The sequence below is a fragment of the Boleophthalmus pectinirostris genome, unplaced genomic scaffold (genome assembly GCF_026225935.1).
Source record: "Boleophthalmus pectinirostris isolate CB_2022bp ecotype Guang Dong unplaced genomic scaffold, ASM2622593v1 HiC_scaffold_2, whole genome shotgun sequence".
NCBI lineage: Eukaryota > Metazoa > Chordata > Actinopteri > Gobiiformes > Gobiidae > Boleophthalmus > Boleophthalmus pectinirostris.
In genome coordinates this window covers 19,857,028-19,876,517 of record NW_026571152.1, presented here as the reverse complement: position 1 = coordinate 19,876,517, position 19,490 = coordinate 19,857,028, and the positions used below count along the sequence as shown (strand labels likewise).

General features: G+C 37.3%; 1 protein-coding gene across 1 annotated transcript in view; it reads left to right on the top strand.

Moving 5' to 3' along the window:
• grm8b (glutamate receptor, metabotropic 8b) overlaps positions 1–19,490 on the top strand; it is a 105,569-nt gene that overhangs the window by 61,163 nt on the left and 24,916 nt on the right. The window contains exon 6 of the mRNA XM_020934311.2: positions 14,748–14,948. Coding sequence (XP_020789970.1) covers positions 14,748–14,948 — 201 coding nt within the window. The remainder of the gene's footprint in view (positions 1–14,747; positions 14,949–19,490) is intronic.

The window sequence follows — 19,490 nt, the reverse complement described above, 5'->3', positions numbered from 1 at the left end:
CACCCTGAACGCACCACATATAACAGATCTAGTGCCACACTGCCTGATAATAACTTTGATTTGTGTCAGGTTTTTCATGTTTTATGAATCTACCAGTTCACCTCTGATCTGCAGTTCATCTGGTTATTTTTAGCACCTCATTAAGAAATGTGATGAAATTATAATAGTGTGAAAGCAAAATAGCAGGTCGGATAGTGCATGAATGAGGCTGCATGTGTGCCATTGTCCGTCTGACCACCACCAACACTCACACACATCATTTTCTTAGTAAACAATGTGGGTGAAGTGCCTTGCCTAAGGACACAACAACAGTTTTGCCACTGACGCTTCACTGTGGCCCCTGGTTTTCCCAGCAGCCTCTCATTCAAGTAATTATCTTCTGAAATCATGTTTTGACAAGGAAGTTTAGTCACATGCAGTACACATACATGTACAGTAGTTGTATCATATTCGTTTTTGAAGTAGTTTGTAGTAATATTTTGTGCTTAAATCGAGACTTCTTGTGTCCATCTAAGTAAAATCTTGCTATTTGTTGAACAATGAGTACAGAAGCATTAGTTCAAACAAGAAACTAAAGACCAGATAATTAAATATTTGGTAAAATGGTAAAATCATATTAAAATAAGAATCAATATGCATTCTCTTTGTATGAATGCATGTTTATGTTATATTTTATGCATGTGCTTTCAACGTTTTTCCCATTCTTTGTAACTTTGTAACTGCTCTCCCTTTGAGCCTGTGTGTGTGCTGACGACAGCCTTCACCAGCACCTTGTAATCCTCTGATTCAGGGCTATTCCTCTGTTCAGGACAGGGGCAGCCGAGGCCAAAATCCTGCCAAAACATGTGGGACACGTTGCAAAGGATTATGGGAAGGTCTGGAGCCAGCCTGCATCCAGATGCTGTGGATTTAGCACTGCTGCTGAGTCAGGGAGTTTTTGAAGTGGCAAGTTTGTACACAACTAGGAAACAAGGGTATCCAGATCCACAACTTTTGAAGAACAGGCTGTTGGGTCACTTTTTCATATGAAACTAATTTAGACAGGGATAATAATGGCTCAGATATCTCTCTTGATGGATCAGATATGAGAGAGAGATACTTTATTGATCCCGTGGGAAATTCAAGTTTATCTGCATAAACATACTGTGCTTCGCGGTGCATAAAAGGTGCATTTTAACAAGAGGACTGGTCAGGGAGGGTCAGCAGATCCAGTGTCAGATCAGTTTGAGAAGAGGAAAAGTCATCTGGACAAAAGTTTCATCTTTATACTGTAGCTGGGGGCATCACAGCGGTGGGAGCTAGATGATGAAATGGTCCCTCAAGTATTTCTTCTGGAAGGTCTTCTGCCACATTTGGTGTAAAAAGTGGTCAGAGGTCTATAGCTAGCTCCTTAGCCATGGTTAAAAACGTACTTTATCAATACAGAGCCAGTCTTATAACTAATGTTTGACTGAAATCTCACTCCATTTTATGAACAATTATGCCACTTGACATAACAAAATATGCACCTTTATTTAACATTAAATCATTTTCACCTCGCTTTTAATTAATTACTGTTTGGAGAGTGATTTTGACCTGGGCATGTTGATCACTGCAGACCTGTTTGTAGTAAAAGCCATTCTCCTGACCTCATCACAGCTTCACCATCTGCACCATAAGGACCGGTGCTGATGTGTGCAGCTTTAGAGAGCAGCACAGAGGATGTCCAGATGCCCCAGCTACAGTATACACCTGATACAGCAGCTGCTCCAGGTGTGCAGGGGGATGTGGGAATAGTGGGGGCTTCGATGTAGAGATGACACAGCTGTGACATGTCTAACAATGTATGTGAGATTTTAGCAGACATACGGAAGCTCAAACGTCTTAAAGGACACATATATTTTTATGCATATTATGTATATTTTGTATATTTTAAATTAATTTTTAAATTTACATTTCTAACATTTTACCCTCATCAAAAAGATATCCGAAGTTGTATTTAGTTTTAGTCGCCCTTGATTCATGAATCCTGTTTTTGAGGTCGTCTTGTTGTAGACAGAAAGAAAGTAATGTGTGTTTTATAAACATTTTGGTCAAATGTTTTAGAACCTAAATGATGTCAAAGCTAATTCAAAAGTCTAATAACACAAATAATGCTTAATATGTCTTATATGTCACCCTTTGCCATCACTTCGTATCACACTATTTAGACTGAGTCTGACTTGACTGCACACAGAGCAACTGTGGTGCAGAGGCCACAAAAATTCCAAATAATTAAAGCTCAGAGTGTAGTGATTGGGCTACATGTCATTGTCTATTGTTTATTTTGGTCTGTCTTTTTGCCCGTTGCCTGTCCAACATGAGTTTCTCTATTAGAAGACAATAAAGGCTAACCTAATCTCAGACGGGCCTCAGAGGAGCACTGCTCTGCATTCATTCTGTTGGGAGTCTATTTTGACCACATGTTACAGCCTCACTCAGGTTTTTGTCATATATTAAATATTGCGAGTGCAGCTTTTAGAGCTCTACTCATTATGTGAGTATCACAAAACAACAACCGCTCCAACACAACAGCTGCAGCTGCAGTTGCAGTGGAGAGAGGAGGCGTTATGGGAACAAGTGGGGTTTGAAGTATGCTTTTGTGTGGGACCTAGTCTTGAGGATAAGAGGCTGTTGTGAGCTGTGAAACATATAAGATCCTATATTGTGCATTTGTGATGCTTGTTTTATTACTTAATATGTCATAGACTTATGTTTTCTATTTTACTCCTTAAAATAAAATTTGACCAATAGTATTAGTGAAATGAAGTCATGACTTAGAAAGGATAGCCTTGATGCTAGACCTGTATCTGCTAACCAGTGAAACCAAACACATGCTGAAAACAAATTCTTTGAATGCTTCACATCCTGTGTGTACGTAGGTAATTTGAGCACTGATTTGAATACGTTTAATGATGATCTCTGGACTAGAAAAAGAGAAAAGACCAGCAGCTTCATGGAGAATTTTGAGGGTAATGTAAAGTGAAGCAAGTGGGCGTTTGAAGCTCTGGAAAGGGAGACGGACGAAACATGCAGAGTATTTTAACATCAGAAAAATCCCTTCTTTGACCATGATACAACATTGACTATTTTGTAGTTCAAATATTTTTAAATTCAGATAATCTTTTCAAATAAATGCCTTTGGCATTGAGCACTGCATTAAACATGATTAATTACCACGAAAATATTCATTTTATCTTTAATAAATTACAATCTTGCATTCTCACATGGTGCACAGTGAAGGATGTGAGCTACAACGCACATCATGGGCCTTTTTTGTCTTGCACAGTTTAAAATTATGGACTGTAATATATGCAAACCAAATCCTTTCAACAATAATAATTTCACTAAATCATACAGTTTTGCCAAGTTGTATGAATTGTGAAGTATATGAAACAGAAGGTGATTAAACTACAATAAACCAGTCCTGCATGGGAAATTGGGACATCATTCATGAAAACCAATTCAGTGACTGCTAATGGACTTTTGAAGTATAGGTCTAGGTGTCATAGAAACTGCTGCGGTGTATTTGGAGATTTTTCTACATAACCACCAGTCACAAAACATCTATGGAGTATGAATGAACTGTTTTATGATGCAGTTTTCATGTGTAAAAAAGTTGTTCCCAAAGTCACTAAAGTACAAAGCAAATTGGCAAATGAAAAATACTGTTACAATGCATGCATTAGTTAATATCGTAAAAGTGATTTACATTCTAATGTTAAAGAAGACTTGTGCTTGTGTCTGTTATATAGACAGATAATTATTTCAATCAGAGGCATTGTAGTGTGACCACATGCGACTGCCTTTATTGTTGACAGTTGGCTCTCTCTCATGGTTCAATATCAGAGTGAGAGAATGGACTGATTGGGTGGGGCTAACAGTTCACTATGAAATATGTTCATCACTCACGGTTCAAAATCTACTGATTAATGATATTCACAACTCTTGTCATGTTAAAGGAACACTGCAACTTTCTGGAGGTGGCACATTACGATTCCACTGAAATAAAAAGTTAAAGCCATAATTTAGAACATTTTCCATGGAGATAGACAAGTTTTATGCCATACTGGGGAATATTATAGCCAAAGGAACAACATTTTCATGGAGACACGCAGATACTCTAGAGCAAATACGAGTCAGATTTATGGAGTTGTAAACCCGAGTTATGTTTTTCTATGTTTTTAGTGCAATATAAATATTCACAATAAAAAAAAAAAACTGTCTATATTTTGGCTAAAAGGTTACACATTGGGGCTTTAATAAGGAAACTTAATTATTAAAGCAAAAAAGTAAAAAAACAAAACCAAAACTGCTTAGTTATTGAATATAGGATTAGAATAAGATGCTACTGAATCAGATTGTTTTCCATCATTTAACAGTGAGCTCATGTGGAGTATAACCCCCTGCAGGGCGCAAGGAGGACCCACTCATTATTGTAATTAATTAGAATAATGAAAAATCCATGCCATGCGCCAAGATCGGGTGTAAACTTTCATTCATTACCCGTTCATTACCCGCAGTAAAATGTCACTGTTTGACCTCTGTGTGACCTCTTTGTGACCTCATTTCCTGTTGCCGTAAGAAAAGAATTAGTTTGGCAATTAACCCCAATCACAACACAGCAGCCTCCTCCATTACACTTCATTATATAATCAATTTCCCTGTGTCTGTGCATCCTTCGTGTTGTTCACAGAAAGGCTTTTTCATTTAAGACCTTGTGTGGTAAGTTAAAGACCCTCAATTTCAATTTGTTTTAAATTGAAATGTCTTGTCTTATCTTCTTAAATGTTACACCTCACCTTTTTGTTTTAACATTATGAAAATAAATACATAAATATCTGAATTAACAATGTTACTACAAAACTACAATAGCTACAACTACTAATATACTACTACTCCAGTTAGTTAATCTCCAGAAGAGCAGGTTAGCTGTCCTGAACAGGGTGGAAAATCTTATAACATTGAAATTATTTTAAAAGTGAAAAATTTATGTTTAACAAGATTCTTATTTGCCATTTGAAATCAAGGATAGTGCCTTTAGTATTACAAAGTATTTTTTCCTCAGTGTATTTGTATTTTACTTCTTTTATGTCCATGTGAATGCAGGCTTATAGCTGGCCTTGGGGAAAAAGATTGCTAGCCATACTTGAGATTTCTTCCACTGCATTCTACAAAAAAGGTGGTTATTAAACCACATACATCGAAAATATAAGAAATCATATTACTACAAAGCATAACACTGCATGCACTCTACAAGGGCATGGTTTGGACAAAGAAAATATGCATAGAGAAAGTCTGTGTATATGTGTTCTGTGCAGTCTTTAAGAAATGAGAGAATAATACAAATATAATAAAATCTGAACTTACATATTTTAGGGCGTAGGCTCACCTCAGATTTGTGTAATTGTATTTAGTATGGTTTGAATGTGATAAAGTGAGTTTTAGGGACACAGTACCATAAATACATCATCATTTTGATATAGTGATGATTTGAGTCGAATGCCTATCCTGCTGTATGGAGCCCAATTATCTCAATGGAGTTGCTATTGCTTTGACTAGAACAGATATGTCAGACTCAGGCCCGGGGGCCAAATTTGGCCTGTGATATAATTATATTTGGCCCGCGAGATCATATCAAATATGTATTAGAGCTGGTCCGCTGGCTACAGATACACTATAGAGACATTATTTATTTAAAATGTTGTTATTATTTTATATTGTGCTTGTTCTGGATTCAGTGTTAAAGCAAAACTATTATTAAACTTTTTTTTTTTTTTATAAGAAAAGGTTTAACATTACATATCTCGAAAGAAGAGAAAACATGCAGATTTTGTTGAAAATTTTCAATAAATATTTAGTTTGGCCCACGACTTAGTCCCAGTTTTTAATTTCGGTCCTCTGTGAATTTGACTTTGGTGGCCCTGGTCTAAAATATTACACATCTTAATGGAGACAAGCAGGTGAATGGTATAAGCCAAATCTGTGTTCCCTGGAGTATTATAATACTGTATTATAATGCTATAAATGAACAAATGCAATATACATTTAATTCTATAATAAAGGACATTCCAGGTTAAGAAATACAGCTCCATGGAGACAAGCAGATGGCGAACGCCCCACTAGAATAGTTACATAGTGCACTTTTAAATATTTAAACAGCAGTTACAATAACAAAGCATTTTCTTGTCAGCCTTGCAGTTTGCCTCACATTAAAGTCAACAGTGAACTGGTACTAAAAACGCTGGTCAAAACTGGACAGAAGCAAAGAGTCACCACCACCAAAACTGTTCTGAATCTGTTATGAGGCATCATCTTCATCATCACCATATTCGTCACTGGTTTATGCACCAGCCAAATGTGTCCTCAACATCTCAGCCTCTTCTTCAAACTCTGCCAACTGCACAAACACCAGAGCAAACACTAAACACAGGGAAATGGGGCAGAGCAGAGAGAGACAGCGAGAGACAAAGAGGGAAGAGTGGGCTAAAACAGCGAGATGCATTTGAAGGGAAGAGGATGAAATATTGATGTGTTCAGATAAGATGAGGGTTAACTTAACCAGGGATTCCTCTGACACAAAATGACAAAACCCAATGGTTGTGTGATCACTTTAGAAAGAATAGTACAATTTTCACTTTGACACAGCTCACAGTAGCTTCACTTTATAATAACTAGGCCTTGTTCATTAAAGGGGTTTTCTGATTTATGTTATGATGTTTTTTTCTTATGAAAAACATACCTGGAGTTGTGTTTTGTTTCATTCACACTCAAGTCCTGAATATTAGGCTTAGTTCTTCTCTTATACAGAAAACACGCTGTTCCACCTGGTGATGCCATATGATAATTCATGTTCCACTGTGTTTTTAAAGTCCATACACCTTTACCGTAACCCCAGAATCGCCAGTCTCTACTAAACAATAGGTAAAAAGTAGCTGATAACTTGAAAACTACCACTCCATGACACCACAGGGAGCAGAGTATTTTGAGCTTTGGAAATATAGACAGACTAATAAAAAAGTATTACTCAAACATGTGTGAATGAAACAACACCAGGTATAGTTTTTGATGAGAAAACAGCATTATAACATGGCATAAAGCACTAGTCCATTTTACATAATATAGGACTTTTAAGGATGATTCAGGCTTAGTACTTAATTAACGCGTCACAAAGTTGTGGAAGTGCAATGAGGTGGGGTCAAAGTCATGGATGGCCTTGAAAATAGAGCGGGGGGCTCATTTGTAAACTGTGCGTACATACAAAAATATTACGTACTTGAATCTCCATGATAAGTTTGTGATCTATAAAAAGACAACTTAGCATGGAAATGAAACATCCAGTCCAAAAACTCTGAAGGCAATCTGTGCTCAGAGAGAAGAGAAGTGAGCAAGTTTGAAAAAGTTTGTGTTTTACTCGTATGTACACTTTTAGTATGAATTCCATGTGACGTTTGTCAGCGAGACCCCCAGACCTTAAAATCCACTCTAAATGGAACCATCAGAGGGTGGAGAAAAAGGGGGACAGGGGTGATGTGGGTTTGTTTGGGAGCATTAGAGAGGTGGGGAGCAGCAGCATCCTGTACCTGCTGGAGTAGTATTACTATTGCAGTAGTCAAGCCTGGAACTTATAAAAGCAAGAATAGTCTCTTCAAGGTTGATCCGTGATAGAAATTCCTTTGCTTTTTTTCAGGAGTCTGAATTTGAAAAACATCAGGCTGTAAACCATATTTGATGAGTTGATGGAGTGAGCCTAGTGCTGTTGTGTTGTTCAGAATCACAGATAAATAAAGCTGAATATCAACCAAAACTGATGTTGTGATTGGAAATGATCTGTACCAGGAACAGCATGTACAGGGAGAAAAGGACTATTCTGAAAATAGAGCTTTGTGGCACACCTAAACTTCAATCTTTAAACACATTTTTCATCAGTACACATACACACACACACACACGCGCACATGCACACACGCACACACACAAGCACACACAGTAATGTAAGGCATTACAGTGAAAAAAAAAGTACAAATATCATAATGTGCTTTTTTAACCTGCACTGAAGTGGTGGGTCTTTGGTTTTTCTTCATACAAATTCGCTAAAATGACCGTGATATCAGCAGCTGTAAAATGCCATTGTTACTGTTCCGAATGTTGGGATGGGCCCGAAGGTGCACCTGTGTAGACCGTCAGGTAACCGCAGGTGAAAGGACCGGCACAGAGCTCGGCACTCCACAGGGATAATCGCAACTGACGCCCGATCGTGCCATGCGGACACCCTGCTCCACAGGCTTGGGGTTCTCTCAGGGGCGGTTCCTAGATTCCAAGTGCTTCCAAGGTTTAGACTTGGTTTAGTCCTAGTTTAGACCTGGTTTAGTCCTGGTTTAGCCCTGGTTTAGTCCTGGTTTAGCCCTGGTTTAGTCCTGGTTTAGAGCTGGTTTAGTCCTGGTTCAGTTCTGGTTTAGACCTGGTTCAGTTCTGGTTGAACTCTGGTTTAGTCCTAGTTTAGTCCTGGTTCAGCTCTGGTTTGGATGTGGTTTAGTCCTGGTTCAGTCCATATACGGTGCAAAAGTTTGACATTTTTGGTTGCTGTTTGTTATTTGATGATCAGGGACAGTTATTTTGGTGAGAGTAACTTAAAAGTGCAATAGTCATGTAATGTCTTACATTTTAAATGCAGCGACATTGTAATGTAACAAATTACTTTGAAATGACAGTAACAAGTAATAAATAACACTTTGCAGTTTTGAAGTAACTTGCCCAACAGTGTTTACAGGTGGGTACAACTTTCATTTTTAGCCAGGACTTGAGTCATGAGGTGCACATCTTAAGCTCTGTTATGTCATACAAGCAGGTTGTGAAGCCTCAACAGAAAAGTTACATAGTTAACCTACATTGTAAACAATGTGCATCAACAAATTTATGTCATCATTTTAAGTTGAGAGCAGAGGCCTTATAAGTTTTTAATGAAATTTCCAAACTCCATGTGGGATGTTATCATTATTAGTTACAGATTCAGATCGTGCCACAAACTTAGTAAGTAATATTAATCTGAAGTCGACAACTACCACATTTTCTGCCCTATACCCATACACAACAACTTTGCAGTCTGTTCTCAAAACTATTTGTTCCGTATGTTGCTATGCTATACATTTTCCAGATGACACCACACATTTTAAATAGATGTCTGCAAGCTGTTGTTATTTCTGACATAATTAATCAGAGGATGACTCAGCTGTCTGCATGTTTAAGATACAAAAAAAAAAAAAAAAATTAAAATGACACAAGCTTTTCTGATAAACAAACGCTCTAAACCCAATCTGTAAATTAGTCACCACACGTTCGGAGCCTGTGCAATGTAACCTGTGTAATTAGCGTTCTGTGAATCCATTTATAATCTGAGGAGGTGTGCCGAATTAGGTGTTCCCTCTTCGTCAGGGAGAGTTTAATTAAAAACCGGGCACATGATGAAGAGACGGTCCCAGTGTCAAAACTAAAGTTCATCTTTGTTTATTCTCAATCAACACGAAACACGGAGCAACATGTGGCGAGGTGGTTGTCATGGATTCAGTGATCAAAGTTTGGAGCAGCTGGGTGGAGATTTGAAAGTTGGCAGTTAACTTTCAAAAAGTTATCATTTCCTGATCAACTGAGAGACAACTTTTTTCATGATAGCTGGCATGGATTTTGACAAAATGTTGAATAAACATCAGAAAAAGCATAATACATGAATGAAAAAAATAGGCCTAACTGCTACTTCAAAAACAACTGCAACTACTACAGTGCAACAACAACAACTACTACTACTACTACTACTATTACTACTATTACTACTATTATACAGCCAAGGGAAGATAATACTTTTTTGTCTTAGGACAGGGGATAACATTCTTTATCAAAAAACAGAACAACACAAAACACCACATAAACACCACCATAGAACAAGATAAATATGAGACCAAGTATAACCATGAGTGATGCACCAACAGTACCTTTAAATCATTCTTTACAGGCAAGCCCTCTGCATTCTTGTATTCTATTAATAATTGCACACTCCCTAAGCCTATGTGCAGTTTTGATTGCACATTCCCTAAGCTACTACTACTACAACTAGAAGAGCTACCCAACCCAAAACATGCACAGTAAGTAAAATCCTCCAGCTAAAGTAGTCTTAACCAAAGCCAGCTCAAAATCTGGAGATGGGTCTATGTGTCCCACTGCTCCTGGTTGCCCCAACAGCATTGAAGGATGGGTTTAAACCATATTATAATGTTGTTACCTCATCAAAAACATACCCAGAGTTGTGTTTTATTTCAATACAATTTGAGTATTCCTGCATATTAGTGCTCTGTTCCACCTTGTGAAGTCATGCAGTGGGATTTTTCAGGTTAAAAGCTACATTTTACCTTTAGTTCGGTAGTGATGGGCAATTCCAGCGTTGGAGTTATCCATATTATTCTAGTGAAGGTGTATGGAGTTTAAAAACACAGTGGAGTACTTCCTGTGTTACCACATGACATCACAAGGTGGAACAGATTGTTTTTGGTTTGAGAGAAGAACTCAGCCTAAATATAGAGGTTTTGTGTGTTAAAAATGTGTGAATGAAACAAAACATAACTCCAGGTATGTTTTTGTTGAAGAAATAACATTACAACATAGATTAGAAGTACAACTACTACTGCTACTACCAGCAGCAGTATTTCTATTGCAACTATTCCTTCTCCTCTAGTAAATCTCCAGGTGAGCAGTGCCTATAGATGTCCTTAACAGCATCTGCCTTTACATATTCTACTTATATCTATTTTTTACATCGTGTATTTTTATTATCTAGACTTATTCAAGACAAGAAATCATTGTGAATGTGATCTGTGAGTTGCTATCTAACAAATTCACATATTGCAGTACAGTGCTGCGCTGTAGAAATTGTGCTTCAGATTATAACTTCACACTTGACTAGTCGAGTTGTGATGTGCAGGTGATTTCTCTGTCTGCACATCACTCTGTATAAATCTGAATATATTGAGGATGGATTTCTGGGGGCAGATGTGTTTTGTGTAAATATTTGAGCACTGGTTTAAGCCTTACATTTCACTATGATAATATCTGAATGAGAGGAATCATTTTGTATAGGCCTATAGCTGCTACTACTACTGCAACTGCTACTATAAGTAAAACTACAACTACAACTTCTACAACTGCAACGACTACCACAAAACCACCACTAGAACTACTACAACAATCTCTGCAACAACTAAAACTTTCACAACAACTAAAACTACTACAACTACTCTGAGGCAACTAAAACTACTACAACAACTAAAACTACTACTACAACTATTATAACCTCTGCAACAACTAAAACTACTGCAACAACTAAAACTACTGCTACAACTATTATAACCTGCAACAACTAAAACTACTACTAACTAACTACACCTCTGCAACAACTAAACTACTGCAACAACTAAAACTACTACTACAACTACTACAGCCTCTGTAACAACTAAAACTACTGCAACAACTAAAACTACTACAACTAGCTACAACTATTATAACCTCTGCAACAACTAAAACTACTGCAACAACTAAAACTACTGCTACAACTATTATAACCTGCAACAACTAAAACTACTACTACAACTACTACAGCCTCTGCAACAACTAAAACTACTGCAACAACTAAAAACTACTACTACAACTACTACAGCCTCTGTAACAACTAAAACTGCTACTACAACTATTACAACCTCTGCACTCAACTAAAAGTACTACAACTAAAACTACTACCACACGTACTACAACCTCTGTAGCAACTAAAACTACTATAACTATTACAAACTCTGCAACACCAACTACAACTACTGCTGCTACTACTACCACAACTGAAACAACAAAAACAATAAAAGCTACTATTACTATTACTAGTATATGACTACTACTATGACTGTGACTATTACTACAGTTACAGCTATAACCACAACTACAACTTCTCCTCCCTGACAGCAACTGCCCTGAACTAGTTCTATTATTCAGACTCAGGAGTTTTACTATGACAACTACCACAACAATAACTGCTAATGCAACAAAAACAACTACTTTTACAATTACAACTATGACTACAACTTCTGCAACTACTAAATTCTAACTACTACTAAAACTATTACTTTAACTACCACAACAACAACTTCTACTACTACTACTACTAGTACCACTACTACTACCACTAGAACTACAACTACTAGCATAATTAAAATATATATGCAAAAAAAATAAAAATAAAAATCATACAAATTCTTGAGATTATAATTAGACGCGTTATGATGTGCAGGTGATTCTTCTGTCGGCACCTCACTCTGTATAAATCTGAATATATTGAGAATGGATTTCTGTGGGCACCGACGTGTTTTGTGTAAATATTTCAGCGCTGGTCTGAGCCTTACATTTCACTGTGGCATCCCCTGCTCTGCGCACTCATTCATTATCACTATACTCGTGTAATCAGTCTCTACACCTCCCCCCGGACACTACCCCTCCCCTCTCCACTGCCCGCCGCTATTAAAATTAAATTGGATTTCATTTCTAAGCAGCTATTCATTCACAGCAGCCCTGTTCAGTTCTGAGCTCCTCCTTGGATTTAGGGCCTGGTGTGTAGAGTGTGCCATCACATCACTGGGCCACTAATTATGCAATGAAAGTTGTGCAGGAGAGTGGACGTTTTCACATCATGTTGTTGGGGAATTTTTAGGGTGGGTTCAGTTCTGCAGTTCTATTCCAGCTCTTACAAATGCTGCTGTGTCCTTGAACAAGACACCTGCCTTGTCTCTGTATGAATATGAATGTGTGACTGTGGTTAGTGGATAGAGGGAGAGCATGCTTTCGTTCAGTCTGCCCCAGGGCAACTGTGGCTATAGAGATAGCAAAATGTATGTCTAGTGTAGTGTTTTGAAAAATGACAGGGCATTGCATGAAACAAAATGACAACTTGAATGGTTGTAATTAGAAGTTTGTAGGGACTGACATTGTATAAATTGCATAATTTGCTCTGCAAACTACCTAATATCCTCTCTTATTATAAAAGCATAGAATTAACCAATTGACAAAAATGTTTTTTTTTGTTTTTGTTTTTTTTAAGTAAAGCTTTGAAACTTTTTTTCAGTTCAGTCAACTTCACCATGTAATGAGTTAAAGCTTTTAAGTGAATCAACCGATGATTCAATCCTTTTTTTTTCTTTTTTTTTTTTTTTTTTTACAGAACTTGTTAGTGCAGTTTCACTAAACCTTTTACTTTGTTCTCATTCACTCAGTATCATTGTAATGTCATAATGAATCATTGAATGAACTTAGAAATACAATATGTTAGTGTGAGCACCTTGGAAAATGAATGAACTACAATTATTGCAATTACTGCTACAACTTGCTTTACTTTTAAGTTAAAACACGTTTTTCAAGATCTGCGTTCTAGACTCCTATCAGCAGGTTCTCAAATGCATATGATTTTGACAGTTCATATTTCTGCTTTCTCCCAATTCAGTCTGAAAAATCTATTAACATCTGCAATAATAGTAGGAAAAATCACAATGACATACATTGTATTCAATGTAATGACAGTTACATAATCAGGGCATGATCCCCTAATTGTGGAAAATTAATAGACAAATCCCAAATCCCAGATTTAGAAGATCTCTTGCTTAGGTGATCCATATCATAAAAATAAATATAAAATGACAATCCAGTAGACATAGAATATTGTGTAAAACAGATACAAAATGTGCAACAAGCATGTGCTCTTATTGAGTTAAGTCCAATAAATCTGTACATTAAGATCCTCAGAGTCCTCAGAGACAATTAAGTCAGATACAAACACTGACTGAGAGTAATGGTGCTATTAGGCAATAAACAAGAGATTATACTGGATTAGCTCAAACAACTTTATAAAACCCCACCTGATCTATTCAGAAGGATGTCTTAGAATACACTGTGCATGTGTGAATGAAACAAAACACAACTTCAGGTATGTTTTTGATGAGGTCACAGCATTATAACATGTCATAAGAGTCAATTTTGCAGAATATAGGGCCTTTAAAGAGCCATATGGTGTGGTTTTGATAATAAACTATGACCTGGAGACTTAAGTTTCAACTATTTTAAGTTAGTACAGGGCTGTGAGCAGGGATAGGGGCTGGGTGAATACATTTTTTTTTTTAACATTTTACATTTTCTTGAGCCAAGACAATATGGTATTACTAAAACACGCATTAATCAATCCAACCAAACTTACAACTCAAACATTAAAATTATTTGTGGAAAGAAATAGACATTCCATTGCATCTTATCTTGCATTCATTTTCTCTATGTATTTGAGCAATATTTGTCATGCCTCAGTACAGATACAGAATATTGTATAAGCAGCTTTTGAGGTCAAAGTAAGCCCACTGTGTGCTGTCTGTATGTAATTAGAAAGTGTTTTACTGTGTGATATTGAGGAAGTGCACATTAGCATGCTAGTTGCTGTTAGCTTTAGTGTCACTACAAAACTCTGCTATGGTCTCTGAGAGTTGTGAAAATACTAATAAACTCATTGTGGTGAATAATACAATAATGCTCAGATAAAGTAAGTGAGGATTAATTTTGGACCACTGGAAACTGTATAAAGTTTTTAAGACTGTAAAATTCAGGTACAGTGCCTATAAGATTGTCTGTTTACATACTATTTACCTTTCCTCTCTTCTGTGCAGGTCTGGAGAAGGTTGGCCGGGACTCGATTTACGAGCAGGAGGGTAAGGTGCAGTTTGTGATGGACGCGGTGTACGCCATGGCCCATGCCCTCCACAGTATGCACCGACAGCTGTGCTCCGGAGCCCCAGGCCTGTGCCCGCGCATGGCCAACATCGATGGGAAGGAACTGCTCGCCCATATCCGCTCTGTTAACTTTAATGGTGAGAAAAAATGCTTAAGAAAAATTAATATTGTTTTTGACATTTCAAATAGAGCTGCTAACTTTGGCGGTACCTGGAGGACTAAAGAAAAGAGTGAGGAAAGAGGAGGGGTGGGGTCTCAAATTCCACCTCTGCAGCCAGGTGTTTGTCATCAGAAACACTTGGTTATAAGTGGGCACATTCCCCCAAGAGCACATACGGGCCTGGGCAACAAGAGTTAGTAGCAAAAAAAAGTTTGTGCTTAGCTCCACTTTAAACTATGTACCTTTTCTGGTCGAAGTTACAAGACCTCCTTGTTTGTATTTTGCCCAGAATGTTCCAAAATGTCCTTATGACAACACATACAAATACACAGCAGAGAGGTGTAATGCCATACTGTGGAACATTAAGGTAAACCAATAACAACTAGAAAAGCACTCAGAGAGCGCAGACCTCCACCAAGGACTACCCCCATTTTTTATATAAATTGCGATAAAATCAGTCTTCTGGATCAGATCCAGATCAGCCTTTGGAATATGAAAGAGGATCCCATTGTCCATCCCTGAGTCAAATTTCATGGGGTTTGGTCAATAATTAACCGAGATATTGAGAAACAAACTTTTTGGCCCCATTTACCACAATGTTAACTAAAATTTCAAAGTGATCCAGAATCCAGGATTTCTTCCGGATCACCCCCAAAATTAAACCACTTCTTCCTTTTCACATTCCCAACAAATCCTGAAAATTTCATCAAAATCGGTTCATAACTTTTTGAGTTATGTTGCTAACAGACAAACAAACAAACAAACAGACAAACGCCGGCAAAAACATAACCTCCTTGGCGGAGGTAATAACTCCATGGTGACAACTCTCCCATCAGATAACTTACATAGTGCTCTTTTAAAGTGAGGTAGTCCAAACTTTAGTGTGCTGTGTAATTGATATAGCACTTATTTTAATAGCACTGCAATTAGATTGAAATAGCATAACAGTGTAGCTTCAACTAATATCATATCTTTAATGAAATTATGTACGATCAAAAACATTTACAACTAATTTTATGGTTTAATGGTCATATTTTTATATAGCACTTTTCCACCTTCAAGGCACTTAAAACTTCAAGGAACCACTCACCCATTCACACACTCATACACCAGTGTATGCAGATACTGAGGGAAAGGTGGGTTAAGTACCTTGCCCAAGGACACAACGACAACATCTGTGACAGCTGGAATCACACCGACTAACCTGTGGGTCAGGTGATCTGACCACTCTACCAATTATGTTTTTACGTCGAGAGCAGGTTTTGAACCAATAGAACAGATCAGTGGGCAAACGCTCTACCTAAATATGCAGTATTTTGTGTGTGACACATTTGTGAATGAAACAAAACACAACTCATCACATTCACTCTTGTTGATGAGGAAACAACATTATAACACATATCTATATCTATATCTATATATATATGTGTGTGTGTGTGTGTGTGTGTGTGTATATTAGCATAATATGGGTCCTTTAATGCCAGTGTGTGGATTATTCCAGGGAAAGCAATAATATTTCCATGGAGACAAGCACTGTTTACTTAACCAGGTTTACAGTGTAGATGAAGTGTTGATCTATTGCTGGTATATACTAGCCAGGTTGGCGTCACCTAGTGCCTCCACTCAATTTCATTTCTCTCCAACGACTTGGTCGAGATCGAGGATTTAAAGCTGGAATAAAGAGAATGTTTGGTGAATTGTATCAAGGGGAAAGACATTATTGCCCTTCTTCCTATGGGATTTGAGAAAAACTTAATATACCAGTTAGCCCCATTAGCAGTGCATTACATATGTCACGACCAAATAGCTGCGATAGGTTAAATAAAAAAAGTACCCGCATACCGTTGAGCGAACGAATTCTAATGCTGCGAGGTCAGACAGTTTCCACGAAGTGAAACCGGTTGATGAATCAGGCTAGGTATATACTTCACGTGAACAGCATATTATTCAAATATTTCCTTCTTCACTGTTTAATGGGGTACAGAGTTCAAAAGTCACATTCATTTGGTTGGGTTTGGTTACATTTAAAAAGTGTGGGTGGATTTGCTATTGAACTAAATTCCACTAATCATGCCCCGCAAATTCTCACCCCAATGCCTTTTGAAGCAGCACATTCAAAGTATGTATGCTTCTTTCACTTGTATTAACCTTGGGTCAAAGTTATGCTGTGCTAAAATTTTACATGAACTTATCTGAAAAGCTGCGATGAAGCCGACTTCTCCTCTTGCTGTGTCTCACCACTGATTTGCTCTGCCAAGGCCGACCTCTCATTCACCAGACTCTGATAAAATGCCATTAATTTCAACAGTAAAACATGGCTCTACATTCCGATCCAACCCTGAAAACTCAATTTGACTTTTCATTTCCAAGGTAAACCTGTTCATCTTTGCTGCAATAATGAAGTTGAAACCGTGAATGCACCACATTGCAAAACAGCCTCAAGAAAAGACGTGAATGCAGAGAACCAGGTGAATTCAAGTGCTGAGCTGCAGGTTGGATATTTAAAGAAGACATATTATGATTTTTCTTTAAGCGGTCCTATTATGTAAGATTGATTTTTTTAGATCTTTTCTTTGGATGTGCAGCTATCCAGCAGAAGTGCTGACAACTGCTCAGCTCTTTGTTGTGATGATGTTTATGGTGACGTCAGCTCTTGCTGATACTTTGCAGCTGATGTCATCAAAACTGTAGGCTCTGCTCTGTCTGAGGCGTTATTGGACTTTATTCTAAGAATTATTTTAACCCAATCTGACTACATAAACAGAATTAGCTGGAAACTACATCAGGTGAGCTGATTTGTGCACTTCTGTCACACATAAAATTATCAGTCATAAGCCACCAGTTTTTTAGTTAGTCACTCTCACCTTTTTGTTGAAAATCAAACTCCTAAACAGGGCCATGAATGCTTGTATTGATCACAGACTCCAGAAGATGTGTGTTTAAATCCATTTTGAATTTTTCTTGAGTTTTCAGACCATATTCAGACTCTTTGTCTGTGTTTGCTAATGTGTGCATTGTGTCACCATGGTAAATCCTAAACATTCCCCCCACAGCATGATGTTCCTGCAAAGTATCAGTAAGGCACCCCGGTTTTCTAACGCAGTATGTGGACTTGTTTTAGCTGAATATTACTGAAATTTTTAAAAAGCAGACACAAGGACTCTTCTATTTGGTGTTACAATATGATAATCTGTAACATATATAGAGTGTTATTTTACATTTTGTTCACTGTAACATTGATATAAAACAGCTTAATAAAAGAAGCAAGTTCATTGATTTCCTTTTCAAACTGCAGAATGGATAGGCCCTGCTCCTTCATAGTGGCATTGTTCCATAGCAAGCAGCACTTGTGTTTACTGACTACAAGATATTTTTGCGCCCAGTATGTATGACTCGGTCTGAATCTTTTGAAAAGTTATCATCAAGTACAGAGCAGTGGGCAGGGATAGGGGGTGGGTGAAAACAGGATTTATTTACATTTTTCATTACAGTATTACTCAAACTTGCCAAGTCAGTTCAAACAGAACTTTGAGGATAACTTAAGGATAAGAGAAGACAGTTATAACATGATTGAAGACTCATAAAAATCACTGTTTTCAAAATATGTCTCCTTGAAGCAAATAGCTGACAGCTGCCTATAAAACGGAACATAATTTGTCATAGAATTCATATTTTTTACAATTTCAAACTTTTCCTCACATGTAATTATTTTGGTCCATATAAGGGTTTTATAATTGCTTGAGCACAGATGGAGGTGAGAATGTGTCAATGGCGTGTTTAAAATGAGCTTTGATCAGTTTGAGAGCAGACAGGGTTATTATGGGCTGTCGTAGTAACTTCAGCAGCAGACATCTGTGCTGTGGTCCGGGCACGTGAACCATGTGTGATCTGCATTTCATTCAGTTATGCACCAACACACGCTGCATTCATATCAGCTTCACTGTAATTAAGTGAGTAGTTAGAGACTGGCTACTACACTATGGCATAAACAAACGTACATGCAATTTGAAGTATTTTTTGTGAGTAATTAAGCAAACTATACTATTCCACTTTTGATCTGACTCTGCTTTTTACTCATAAATGATAAATAATTTCACCTTTCGTTCATTCGTGCTGACAGAGAAGGCACTGAACTTTTTGTCTCATGTGGATAGGCTCGGTTGTTGCAGAGATATTAACTATAAATGAGTCAACAAATCTGTTCCAAAAACAGAATATCTCTAAGTTTCAATTCCATCCACGGAGACAATTTACAAAAAGGAAGCAATTTTTCTGACAGATTAAACATTGATTTAACAAAAAAGTTGCCATCCTTTTTCATTCTTTTCATTTTGTGTAATCACGACCAAGAACTGGAATTGAATTTACGTATGTCATATCTGTTGCCATTGTCCAACCAGGAAGTAAAATTATAAACTTCAACAAAAGAAAAAAGAAAAGAAAAAAAAAATAGGCAAGATTTTTAGTAAAAATCTTAAATATTCTTTCTGAAATTACTGGTCTAATCAGTCGTTTTCAC